A 14,273-nucleotide genomic window follows, 5' to 3' on the forward strand; every position below is an offset into this window, starting at 1 on the left:
ATCTACATGACAACTTCAAAGACTATAAATCTAAACTAAAGAGCGTCTACATCATAAACAAAGTGAAAGAGAGTAAAGTAAAAATAAAGCACGAACCTATAAAAAATGCTTGCGCCATCACTGTAACGGCTTAAAGTGTAAAATGGTGATTAATATAATAGGACTCAGCTCCTTGCGAAGTTGCAGTCTGCTATGTTTGCAAGATTAATAAGCAAAGATTTTATAAACAAATTCATACAAGATACGGAAATTTAATTATTTATTTTTAATGTAAATATTGTTGTTGAATACTTATCATATAACGAGTGACGACTAACATTAGGAAGCAGTTTTTTTTCTTATTTATTTGAATATGTTATTTATTGATAGCAAATAAAATTATATCTGTTCTAAAATTAAATGTTTTAAAAATATTTTAAAATTATTTGAGCTTCATAAAGTTTACAAAAAAAAGCTTTTAATTTGTATCTGTCTAAACAAAAATTGTACCTGTTAATTACGAGTTTATACAGTTCATCCATATAGGGGATGTAGCTCAGATGGTAGAGCGCTCGCTTAGCATGTGAGAGGTACGGGGATCGATGCCCCGCATCTCCAGAAATTTTTTGTATTTTTTTTCTCCTTTTTTATAACATAATTATATAAATATATATTTTTAATAAATTAATTTTAACAATTTGGACTTAGCTCACGCCATTAAAAAATGAAGTCATAGTAATTTTTATTTATAATTTATAATTTTATTTATAATTCAGTTACGGATAAACTTCAACGCTTTAGCTTTAAGTGTAATTTTTATTTATAACAATTACTGATTATATATATGTTAAGTGATAAAACAAGATATGTTACAAGGTATTAGATTATGTAACATGGTTATTATTTATAATAATCATTATTTATGATAATAAAATATTATTATTACGATTACTGCATTATGCTTGGAAGTCCAAATAAAGTCTAAGAAAATCAGTTGGGTTGGTAATAAAGCACTATAAACTACTTAGTCTATATCTGTATAAATAAACACACAAGTGCCTCAAATATCGTTATTGAAAGGTTAGAACTCATTTCAGACGACGTTGGAGTAGTGTTGTAAGGGCTGTAGTTTAACCGAAAACAAAAACTATAAAAACTGTTTTTATTAAAACATTCACATAGGCCATTAAAAAACGAAGTCATAGTAATTTTTATTTAAGATATATAATTCTGATTATAGAATAGTAATGAATCAGTTTTAGAAAAGTTAGAAGAATTTACATTCAAATAAAAATTATGCTTTTATTACAAATTAAAAGTGTTTAGGTTGTTTGATGAAATTGTATAACATAATTGTTGATTTACTAATCAAAACACTTGAAAATAGCATCAGAGAAATATGGTTCAAGTTTCTAGGTTAATACAGAAATTATAATATGTAATTATGTATTCCTTCGCAAATTTAATAGCATACAATTTTCAACAAAATTTTATTTACCTGTAAGCATGAAATATTCTAATAAGGTTGAAAACTGATTTTAAAGTCAATAGTAATTTAATTGCTGCTGGCAGTTATGTATAAAATATTTAAGTGAAAGAGATAACATTCACACAATAAATATTCTGAAGCTAATCAAATTCAATTATAATAATTTAAAATAGATAGAAATAATTATTTAATTTAATCAAATTCAGGTTTTTATCTCAATATTATGCGAAAATGCAAGCGACAAATGCACAGACCGCCACTATTTCAAAGCGCAGTTTGACACCATTTAAAGCTGTCTTACAAATGTTTTAATCGTGTTATCTGCGAAGTGAAGCTTAAGACGCCAGTCGATTTAAATAAATTTCTATAAACATATAGCATAGATAAAAAGTCATAAAAAGCTACAAAACTGGCGACTTTATTGACATTATGATTTATGCACACGTGGTTACAATGTTAGTAATAACTAAATTATAAGAATCAAATATACACCAATAAAAAATTAAAAAAATATTATTATAGAGAACAATTATAAAAAAAAGTGTTCTTAAGCACACTAATATTCCAAAATATATGAAAGATATTCACTTCTACGACTTTACTATTTCAATTTTTATTCCTTGTTTTTGCATCTCTTGAATGAGTGTTGTTTTGGCAAATGCAAAACTCGCTGGCCAAACACCACCGCTAAGGAAGAAAACTTTCATATTTTTTATTAAATCAAATATAATAGGTATTACCTTCCTGGCATTAGATTACTTTGACTGAGTATTGTTTTCGCACATAGCAGCATTATAATACTAGCCAGACCATAGAATGGATCAGTGCCCGAAACGCGTGCTATCAACTCTTTATTTGGTTTCTCTGTGATGGGTTCATCACTTTTCCAACCTCTTGCCTTAAAGGTTAATGCAAAATGGTGTCCTTTTCTAATTGATTCAGTAGGGCCTTCGTGTGATATCATACCCTTTGTGTAAAATTTAGGATGCTTTAAAAGCAAATTGCGTGTACATTTACATTGAGCCATCAGTAAGATAGTAAGAAAACGGAATGGTAAGCAGAATGCAGAGAAAAATGAGCTATCAAATAAAAATTAATAAATATTATTTCCAATTATTCACTTCAAAGATTATCACATATTCATGTACAATACTTTCTTAATATCTTTAATGTTAATGTTATTGTTTCCATAAATAATATTAACATTTACTTACCGAAAACCCACATATGATTCGAATTGTATAGGCCGTTTATGCTCTATTTTGTGTTGTAAACGTTGTGCCCGTAGTATAAGAGCTCGATCAGTTTGTGGAAACGGTAGAAAATAACTACTTAGGCCAGCTGTCTTGTGCATAAACGGACTAAGTAAATATTTTTGTAAAATACGATATTCCACTATAACAATTTATTTTAAATGTTAACTTACTTTAGCCATAGTTTGGGTCTTAAACTGGGCAACTTTTCAATAATAGATTTATTTATTTTATTTTGTACATTCAGCGATTTTCTAAAGTTGTCGAAAGCATAAACAGCGCTTTCCCAAGTACCATAATGCAGTAATGGTTTCGAACCATTATCAAATGTGTTCTCCCAATACATTTCAATGGAATTAATATCACCTACATTAAAATAAAAATATTAGTTATTTATCATTTATAAAGCAAGACATTGAAAGATTTCTTAACTGGATACCTATTTAGGTAGCAATTTGAACCAGTTAAAAGAACTATATATATTGCGTATGATACATGAAAACTTAAAGCTGTCGTTTTATGAGGAGATCCATTTAATAGAATTTTCGCTGTAATTTGTTTCTTTAATATAACTGTTATAAATTTTCTAAATTATTCTCGTAAGTCAAATTTATTAGTATTAATATTTAAAAATGAGGTTATTAATATCTCCATTAAAACAAATGTTTAATTTCTGGGTTGTTACCAACCCAGAAATTGGTTGTAATTTCTGGTTACAACCCAGAAATTAAACATTTGTTTTAATGGAGACTCCTAAAATTTGTGAGCTTATTAAGATTCTGCATTTTCTACCAATAATGCATCCCGTCAAGTCTAATATGCTAAACTTTTTATCTACAATTGCAAGGAATGTGTAATTAAAACGGATTTCTTACATAATTAAAAAGGATTAGAACCTCCTTCCACTTTACCTAAATCTATACGAATTGGCCAGCTTTTTTATGAGAGAACGATTTTGAGCAGACGATTTGTAACACGTAAAGCTCTGTTAATATTTCTCTTACCATTCTAAAGCGGACATTTAGATAGTTTAGCAAGACTGTTTGTTTTTTTATTTTGTTAATTACTTCATGAACTAAACAAAGAGATTTCACTAAATATAGAAATGGTAAAATGGTTAAAAAGTTAAGTAAACATAAGAAAAAAATTGTAAAACGCACAAATCTTAATAAACAGTTTAGGAATCTTATATTATTCAATCTTTATAAAATTTATAGAAGTATTGTTACGTAAACAATGACATCGTAAAAGTTCTGTAAGTCAGAATGAATTTTAATTATGCTTAATAACGCTAGATCTTGTATTGAAAGATATCCGCAAGAATGTTGATGTAATAGTAACTTTAAGTGAACACTAACAATTAATTAATTAATTGTCTGCAAGGTGATTGGATCCATCTTTAAGTAAAGCTAGTCGAAATTGCAACCATACTACTTTTGTTAAATGATCGCATATATTTTAAGATTATGCCAAAGAGATCTTCCACCAGTTCAAAATTACAGAAGAAATAGTTTTCTAGAAACAAATGAATAGTCCATTTTGATAATAGACAAAAAGAGTCCATCGACTTTGAAAAATTGTTCAACAGTAGAAAATATTATGGTTTATATTTTTTTAACTAATAACGATATACAAACAAGCCAAAAAATATTTAAATCTGACACAGGCGATGTCACCAGATTCACCATATTATTAATATGATTACTGAGCATCACTACAACTGATGCGTATTTTGGGAGTTGCTGTATCCCTAAAAATTACTCAAAAATTCCATTCATCACAAACTTGTCAATTAGCTTGCACATAATTTATTTCAAAAAACATGTGTTTAGACGAATAAATGTAATGAAATGGATATTTTTGTTTGGAAATCAAATATGACGGAAACCTATCACTTCCAGTCCATTAATTATATGCGGAATAATAAAAGCAACATAAGGACGATAAGGCGTCTCTCTTTAGTAGAAAATAGCTAAGGTTTTTGACAAATTATTTGACAGCTTAGCATAGCCTGCGTTTTATCCTTTAGAAAATGTGTGTGGTCGGGGAAACAAAATGTTGACTCTACTTTGAGATAGATGAGACCTCTAGTCGCATTGTTTGTGTTTTGATCTCGACTAGTAGGAGTTTATTGGTCCGGAAGTTCATATTTCCGTCTGATGTGAAGATACCCTTAACAATTAAGACTTTAGTCTTCATTTGAAAAGCGAAATGTCTTTTCTTCAGTAAGAGTAGGATATCAGTATAAAAAATCAAGCATAGCCAAAGAACTCTGTTCCACTGGAAGCCATTACCAAGTATACATGTTTATATTTTATGCTACTGAAATCAACAAGTATTTCTAACTTGTTTTCAGCTTCATATTGATTAAATATTAAAAAATATTTGTTGTTGAGATGCATTATTGAATACTTGTATTAAAAAATACTTTACGATTATATAAGTAATTCAACGTTCATATCTAAAATTTAGTAAATCGTTTAGGTGGATATCAAATCTTAATAGAATTATATATGTATTTTTATATTATTACTGTTTTAATAATATAATTGGCTATATTTTTTAGCCGCGCATTTGAAAATTAAAATTGAAATATTTAAATTCTACAAATAATAATTTTATAAATGTTTGTTTACTTACCTCCAAAATTTTGTTCAACGTAAACAACTCCCATTTCTGCCGGTATCGTATCAAATCCACATGCCGACACTACATAAGTACCTTTTTCTTGTGCAAGGTCATGGTAAACTTCAAACATTTTATCAATAAATAGTTGTTCACCACTAAGATCAATATGGTGGGTACCATTCTCGATACATGCTTTTACGACAACTTCACCATAGAAACGATAGGGGCCACAACAATTAATTATTAACTGTATTTTAAAAAAGTTTTTCATTTCATAACAAATTAGAAATATAGCATTAACACACTTACTTTGCACTTTTTTGCCATTAAGTCTAAAGATTTTTGATCACTAATATCAGCTATAACCACTGGTATATCATTTAAATCCTGTTTAAGTTTACTACCAATATCTGAGAGTACTTTTTTTATTTTTGACTAAAATTGACAAAATATTTTAATTATTATTTGTTTAATTATATGTAACTTTGTCAGTTAAACTTTTATATATTTTATAATAATAATTTTTATAACCTATTTATTATTCAAGTTTACCTCATTTCTTCCCGCCACACCCCATTGAAGGTCTTTTAATAAATCTACTGCATACTCAACAACTAATTCTCCAGTAAAACCGGTTGCACCAAAAATAATTGCATCCAATTTTTCCGACATGTTCAATCAATTTAATCAGCAATAACCAAACAACTTTGGGTTAAAATTCATACTAAATATTCTATTTTGTAACTCACCTCAATGAAACTATCGTAGATAAATACAGCACTTATAGATGATCAATGTGCAAAAGTGTGTGCTACATTAGAAAAGCAGGTAATTTAATTAATGTCCTATATCGACATAATATACAGCACAATGTTTTCATTAAGTTTTTTGTTTTATATAAATTTTAGTTAATTATTAAGTAACGAAATTATTTCCTCATATATGTAGGTGTTTGTTAATCAATGATAACTACAAATGCATGTATGTTACATCCATCGCCCATTACTATTTCAATCTTTCAAAAGTGCCGACTGTAGTGTACAATTTTATTATTTTATGAATATAGATTAATTTACAATCCCAAAACAATGATTTGTAGTTTTTACTAAGATTAATATAAACCCAACAAATATTATTAGATTTTATTTAAACTTTTGAAACAGGTATTTGAACATATTATATTGTATTAAATTATTACTGATTTGGAAATAATTTTCAATTGTACAGTGGTGGACTGAAAAATGTTTACCAAATTTACATGTTCGTATTTTTAATCTTGATAAGAGCTTACAAAAAATAAGATTCATTACAACGATTTATCAAAACACGTTATTAAGGTTTAAAGTATGAATAAATTTTAATTGACATGGTTATAAGTTATATGGCATGTGCATCAAAAGTAACGAATATTAGGAAATTGTGACGGATTATTTTTGTATATTGGCTGTACTGCAAGAAACATAAGTGTTAACTATTAGGTAACTGCTTAGTTTGTGTTTATCTAGCGAAACAGCAAGTCTACATAAGAAAACTAAAAAAAGAATGCAACTCTAAAATTTAAACATAACAAACAAATTTATAACAACAACGATGTTGTCTTGTGTAATATAGAAATTTGTGTGCACAAAATTCATTTAAATAAAATATAAGTCAAAATGATTTTATAATTATTGTTGAATATTTGATTCATATTATATCCTTTTGGATTGTCAGTCTTTACAAAGCAATGAAGACAGATAACTAAAAGTTATTGTTTTATATACCTTATGATCAAAAAAGAACGAGAATTTAAAAAAAATGCAAAATATTATTTTTTAATCATTTTCTTTACTATCACCTTCAAAGTACTCTTCTCTTCTCTTCTTTTCCATACAAGTTTTATAGGCCGCCGAAGATACGACCGAATTCTCTTTTATGGCCTCTAGGTAACAAAACGCGTTCCTCGCAATGGCAATTTGAGTCGGGGCAAGAGGAAAAAGTCACATGTGGTCATATCTGGAGAGTACGATGCTTGGTTGATGATATTCGTGGAGTTTTTGGTCAAAAACTGCGACACAACCAACGCTGTGTGAGCCGGTGCGTTATCGTGGTGTAAAATCCATGAGCTTTCCTTCCATAAATCTGGCTTCTTTATGCGAATGGCCTCACGCAAACGACGCATAACTGCCAAATAATACTCCTTATTAACCGTTTGACCGTCCGGAAGGAATTCATAGTGCACTACACCACAAATATCGAAGAAAACAGTCAGCATAACATTAATTTTGGACCGACTTTGGCGTTCTCTTTTCGGTTTCGGCTCACCTTCGAAGCACCATTCGGTCGATTGTTGTTCATAGAAATTCATAGACTCATGTCTCATCACCAGTTATGATGCGTTCGATGAATGTGGGGTCAATGTGGAAATTCAGGTTTTTTGGCACCAGCCGAGAAGCGACGCGTTTCAAACCCAAAACTTCAGTTAAAATGTGTTCGGCCGATCCATCAACAACATCCAGCGATCCAGCCCAACAACACTGCAATTTCTCTAATCGGTTCACAACGATTTTCCAACACGATCTGCTTCGCCGATTCAATGTTTTCTTCAGTAACAGAAGTTGTTGGGCGGCCAGGGATCTCATCATGGTCCAAGCTTGTACGACCGTCTTTGAACCTTTTAAACCATTCGTATACTTGTGGTTGCGACACATATAAATCACCAAATGCCTTTTTTTAACATTTTTTTAACAGTTTCGGCACATTTGAATCCATTTGCAACACAAAATTTGATGCACGCAGGTTGTTCTAATTTTTGATCCATTATATGTTAAAAATCGCCACACGATAATTTTTCGACTTTTTGTATAGACGCCGAACAAAAATTAATCGTGTGATATGCGTTAAACTTTGACAGAATGTGTATAATAGTGTTGCCAGCGTGCAAATAAAAACAATTTACCGATTGGATAAGCGCGGGAATTCAAAAATTAAAATTCTCGTTCACAAGGTATAACTATAAGTACCCATGTATTATTTTTATAATGTAAAATAAATTTTATGTAACACTGACCACTTTATTAGCGTGTGATTTACGTGATTTACTTGAAGTTCGCTGTCGTAAGTTTAAACATTCAATAAAGTTTAAGTTTAATTAAATATTAAGCAGTTGCAGAGGGACTTATTTCTGCAAAGGTAGTTAATGAACTTCAAGCTTATAATATTTTATATTAAACCAACTTTTTATTTCCCGAACTTAAACCTTTTTTTGATATTAAATGGTTTAAATGATATAAATATTCAAGAATAATTATTTTAATGTATTTATATATATAATATATTTTTAAATTTCAAATATAATTTTTAAATTTTTTAGCACAGATTCGTTAAGAAGCACGAACTTATACCTATATGCATCGAATAGAAATATGAACATTTTTCAAGTTGTTTGCACCCTGTATGCACTAATAAAACGCATTGGTCTCTTTATCAATTAATTTTTTTGTTTTGATTTGGTATTTAAATGCTAACAACATCAAGTGCTCCGCGGAACACTTTAAATGCGCTTCAAATTAGCGCAATAATCGCAGCAAGGAGAGATATATATTTTACTGATTTTTGGGAGCGCAGTAACAACAGTGTTCAGGCTCTAGGTCGATTACTGAGAAGTTTGGACTATTTTAATGATCAATTTTAATTATTTGAACTCAAGTAAAGCTATGCTGCTCAACCAAAGTAGTGCACTAAGTTCACTAATGTAAAACCATTTAAAGTATCCAGGTTAAGAAATGGGATTCTCAAATCATCTTCATACCTTCCTTAAGAATTAATTACCAACCTAAGTTGAAACTTATACTTACACATAATAAAGTATTTATCATATAAAGTATAAAGTATTGTTTAAAAAAAAATAAATTTATATACTTAAAATTTTTCGATTTTATTTCTTTGTAATATTATTATCAGTGAATGCAAATTTTTAGGATTGACTGCGGATATCTAAAAATTGAAAATTATGTTTTTGTTTATTGTAAAATAGTTTTACTTCCTGCTCGTATTATAACATAATAAAATCAGTATATTTGTTTATTACATATAATTAAATAACTTATGCTATATGTCTTTTAATTCATAGCAGGCGAATACAAAAAAATTCTAATATGTGGTTGGAAAATACAAAATTTTAAATAATAAACTTTTATAGCAGCAATGAAAACTATAAGTTTATGTCAAGAAATCCGTGTCTGGTTAACTGCTTCAGATTTATAATAAAATCACACTTAAAGTCGTATATCAGAAATAATAATCGTAAAATCACATATAATAAACTCGTAAAATTTGCCAAATGCTCTCCATGCTTTGATGGTCACAAATAAACTTAACTTGTTGTGCGTTGTCCATGAGCAATATGGGGTCAATTCAACTGGGACCCATATAGACATTAAATTATTTAAAATATAATAACTATTTAAAAAATAATTAAGGAAGTCAATCAACAATTTTTTTAATACTTTTGTAATTTTTGCTACTGGTTCTAATAATAATAAATTTATATGTTTGACGATAGATAAAATGCAATTGAGTTTTTGTGGTACTGAATTAATTATGTTTCGTTAATCAATTTAATTGTTTAATTTTTTACTGCATTTTTAGTGAATATAAAATCAAGAGTGAGTAAATATTTAAACTTCATGTAACTAAGTAAAATATATTTATGTATAAACATTTTTACACACTGATGTCCATCTATCAATCTACTTACTGTCTGTCCGATAATATGTCCACAAGCTCAAGGGGATCGTGTCAATCGATTTAATATAATTTGTAATACCGATAAAATTTAAAATATTTTCATAAACCATAAATATGTAAGTATATAGAATTTTACGTAAAAGAAATGTGACAAGTAAAACAGTTTAAAAATATATAATTAGTTTAATATAGAAAAATCTATTGATCTCGTCATAAAAACGAAGTATCCTGTCAACAGAGCCATACTAAAGGATTTCATTATAAACGTATTATTTTCATATTTTTGGGATTTTTATATATGAGTTCCTTTAGGAATCGAAAATAAATGTCGTTTGTTCTATTAGCGTACACCCTAAAGTGCTGTATCGGATAATTTCGGAATAAAACACTTAGAAATTCGATACGTTTAGTTATCGGTAAATTAGGGACTTGGACACTGATTTACGTTAACTTACAGCTAAGCTGAAGCAATTTTGCGTGCAACGTAGCCGAAGGGTGATCTTACGGTTGACATATCTACTTTTAAACATAAGCAGTACATTTCCAAGCTATGTACATGTGACAATTGCATAGTTAATATCAAAACTCAAGATTTTATTGCCATTATTAAATTTGACTTTTACCCAACAGAATGGAAAACATATATGATTATACATCATAAATTAATTAATTCATAAATCATACAAAGATCACTACCACACATCTTCATACAGTTCAATATTCTTACTGCCATTCTTTCTAAATTATTTAAAAAAGGGTTGGTTTTGAAGCTGAAACCATTTCTTATAGGTCAAAATCTAATACCCTCCGACCAGTCTGGTTTTAAGGGAAAACATCCAACTGCTGAACAAATGAATTGTATAGCGAACAAAATAAGAGAGAAAAAAAATTTTGAGCTCAGAAAATACCGTTCCCTGGTATTTCTCGATGTAAAAAAATCATTTGACAAAGTATGGCATAATGGGCTCATGCACAAGATACGCTGTCTTTACCTATAAACGTTCATTCAGTTTTAGAATCGTATCTGCAGAATAGTTGATTTAAACTCAAACGTAAATAATTTATTTCTACTGATTTTCCAATAGAAGCTAGCGTTCCACGAGGAAATGTTTGTGGCCCTATCTTGTATGTACTTTACACATCTGATATGAGATATCATGAGATATAAGCAATTATTTAGATCTCACTTATTTTGGATGGAGAAATGGTTATCTCAACGGACAAATTAAAATAATGTACTGAAATGTAAACATTTTAGAGTATATTTCTAACAATTTTATTAAATAACATTCCCACACCACAAGCAGATAATATAACGTTAGGTATTCATCTAGATATACTAATAACTTGACGCAAAAACATTGAAGCCAAAAAACTACAAAAGAAGCTCCAATCCTCTAAGTTGCATTGGCTCATTAATAATGTTGAAGGTATAAAGCACTTTTGTATAACAGTATCATAAAACCAATATGGACTTATGGTATCCAGCTATTTGGTAATACCAGTGCTTCAAATATTGAAATTATCCAAAGAGCTCAGTCAAAAATTCCGAAAATAATCACTGGTGCCCCATGGTATATTACGAATGACAGCATCTCCCAAGATGCATTCCCTTAGTTAAGTTAATTTAATAATATAAGAAAAAATACAATAAAAGGCTGGCAGAACATGTTAACCCCCTTGTTAGGAAACTCGCGCCTCTATCCACTACGTTAAAAAAGAACTGACCGTCCAGTCATTAATTCAAATTCAATAGGTACAAGTGATCTGATAAAGTTCAATTGTTTTCTTAATAAACTACCTAACATTCATTCTAATGAAATCTAATGAAAACCATTGATTTAGATGAGGTCCGTAATATAAAGTTTACTTATTATATTTAACATTATATAAGTATATAGTTAAAATATAAATTGTGATATTATGTAATTAGTGATAAGATTTTAAAAGTTGTTCTGAGTCTCATTATAAGAAGAGATAAAATGAATAAAAATATACATAAATATATTAATTATTTTAACATTTGAATTCTCAATACATACTTATAACAAAAACGAATTCAATTATTCTAATAATAATTCTAAAATTGTCAAATCTCCCATATCTCTAACTGATATTTATATTTAAAAATTGCAATTGTTGATAAAACATTCATCCGCTTTTTTATTCAATGACTGATCTTATTTGAGACCGTGTATCACTATTAATATTTAATTAAATATTAGTCAATAATATAAGTCATAATAATATAAGACTTATATAAATCAGTAGTATATAATATATTTGCGTTCTTATACATAAAAAATAACCCTTATTAAAAATCCTCTTAATGTGGTATAATAAAAAATTCGTAATCACTTAGTTTTCGTAGTGTAGTGGTTATCACGTGTGCTTCACACGCACAAGGTCCCCGGTTCGAACCCGGGCGGAAACATAACATTTTTTAAAATATATTTTAATCTTGTAGTAAAATTAGTTATTTACGGAAAAAGGATTGATCGACCTTTTGCTAAAATGCACCAAAACATTTCAGTACTAAAATTAAGATATTAAATATTGTGCATTGTTTATAGGTGATACATTTAAAAAAAAAAGTATCTGTATAAAATTTTTAAAGATTACTTAAATTGCGAAAACTGACAGACTTACCAATATCACGTTATCAAAACTCAGAATGGTTACAGGTTCCTTGGGGAAGTATGCAGATCTGAAGTTAATTATTGCTTAGTCTGATGAAGTGATAAACAATAATCCAGTCAAGGCGTAAAGAGGGGTTTTGAAAATACCTCGAGTTAAGAAAGAGTAAAAGTGCTTAAGGGCACTGGCTCAAATAGCCTCAAGATAATAATAAATTACTGATTATATTTATAATTTCCGTAAAATTATCAAGGAAATTATTATCCTCATTTACAGGGTGTTTCTTCATAATTTTCAATTTATTTGGAATACAATGCTGTAATTTTGTGAAACGAAGAATGTACATCTAAGATATTAATAATTTATATAATATTGGTTAATACAATAATAATAATATAATAGATTTTTAATAAAGATAAAACTTTAAAAACCAAAATATATTGAAATTGTGATCAGATATACCGATACGGTAATTGTAATAGATTTATGAGTTGAAATCTCTGCGATTAAATTTGATATTACCAGATACCAATTTTTTTACTTGCTAATAACATGATTATGTTAAAAGTACATAAGTAAAAGTTTTTAATACTATTTCTGGTAGTCTTGTTTATAATTTTCCAAAGAAATTAATTTCATCTTAGCTTTATATAAAATTTATACCTGCTTTATAGCCTTTTTCTGTTTATTTGTAACAAAACTGTATGTTAATTTAAATGAATAGATCATACTAGTGCTTGGAACAAAATGGCCCAATAAATTTTTTGGCTCCCTAAACTTGATTTTTGTTAGTCTAATATAATTATAATATCATAATAATATATGCATAATAGAATAGATCTCATAGAATGAGAGCTAATATATAGTACCTATTAGTACGAATATGATAATAGTTAGTAAACAGAGATATCTATTATTTGTTTGTGATGTGGGAATTGTTGTTTGAAAGAAATGCTATTACTGTCCAGCACTGTGAAGTTCCATTATGTCGAGGTTAGACATTTTTTAATACACACATATGCCAACATGACAAAGAAAGATAGTCACACAACTAAAAGTATATGAAAGTATATGTACAGCAGATGAAATGGTATATAGCCATGTATCTTATATTTGGATCCGGAGCAGAAAATGATCGAAAAAAAATGTAACTAACAAGAAAGTCAGTAGAGAACTGCAGTGGAGTTATAAGATGTGTGTTGTAGATTCAACCGGAAAGCTACACAAACCTGTAATTTTATATACTACATAGTCATGAGTTTATATTGTTTTTAGAACCATAGTATTTTTTACAATTGATTGTAATATAGAAAATTTTGTTTTGTTGTAAATAATGGAATAGTTGTATTTTTTAATTTTGCGGTTGTGAATAATAGTATAGATGATTTTTTAAAGTTTCTAAATCAATTTATACCTTAACATCAAAATCTTTGAATATTTTGCTTGTATTTAATTTATGATGACATCGTAAGCCATAAATACTTTAAAATATTATCATACAATGAATATAATTTATAACATTTTATATGGAATGAAACGGTGATTAACCAAAATGCTGT

The 14,273-nt window shown here is 28.5% G+C and overlaps 1 protein-coding gene and 2 non-coding genes across 3 annotated transcripts; 2 read left to right on the top strand and 1 right to left on the bottom strand.

Annotated features, from left to right (window-relative positions):
- The first annotated feature begins 524 nt into the window (after positions 1 to 524).
- Trnaa-agc lies at positions 525 to 597 on the top strand. The gene has a single exon. It is a non-coding gene; the product is annotated as a tRNA-Ala (tRNA).
- Positions 598 to 2,058: 1,461 nt separating this feature from the next.
- LOC119675816 (saccharopine dehydrogenase-like oxidoreductase) lies at positions 2,059 to 6,060 on the bottom strand. Its single transcript, XM_038087035.1, has 7 exons — positions 5,902 to 6,060; positions 5,659 to 5,784; positions 5,362 to 5,596; positions 2,895 to 3,087; positions 2,683 to 2,829; positions 2,209 to 2,547; positions 2,059 to 2,155 (listed from the first exon to the last, which is right to left on the bottom strand). The coding sequence occupies exons 1-7, from the start codon at positions 6,019 to 6,021 to the stop codon at positions 2,059 to 2,061; spliced, it is 1,257 nt and encodes a 418-aa protein (XP_037942963.1). The 5' UTR covers positions 6,022 to 6,060.
- A 6,378-nt stretch (positions 6,061 to 12,438) lies between these two features.
- On the top strand, positions 12,439 to 12,511 carry Trnav-cac. Its single transcript has one exon. It is a non-coding gene; the product is annotated as a tRNA-Val (tRNA).
- The last annotated feature ends 1,762 nt before the right edge of the window (positions 12,512 to 14,273 follow it).

This window comes from Teleopsis dalmanni, chromosome 2 (assembly GCF_002237135.1).
Source record: "Teleopsis dalmanni isolate 2A chromosome 2, ASM223713v2, whole genome shotgun sequence".
NCBI lineage: Eukaryota > Metazoa > Arthropoda > Insecta > Diptera > Diopsidae > Teleopsis > Teleopsis dalmanni.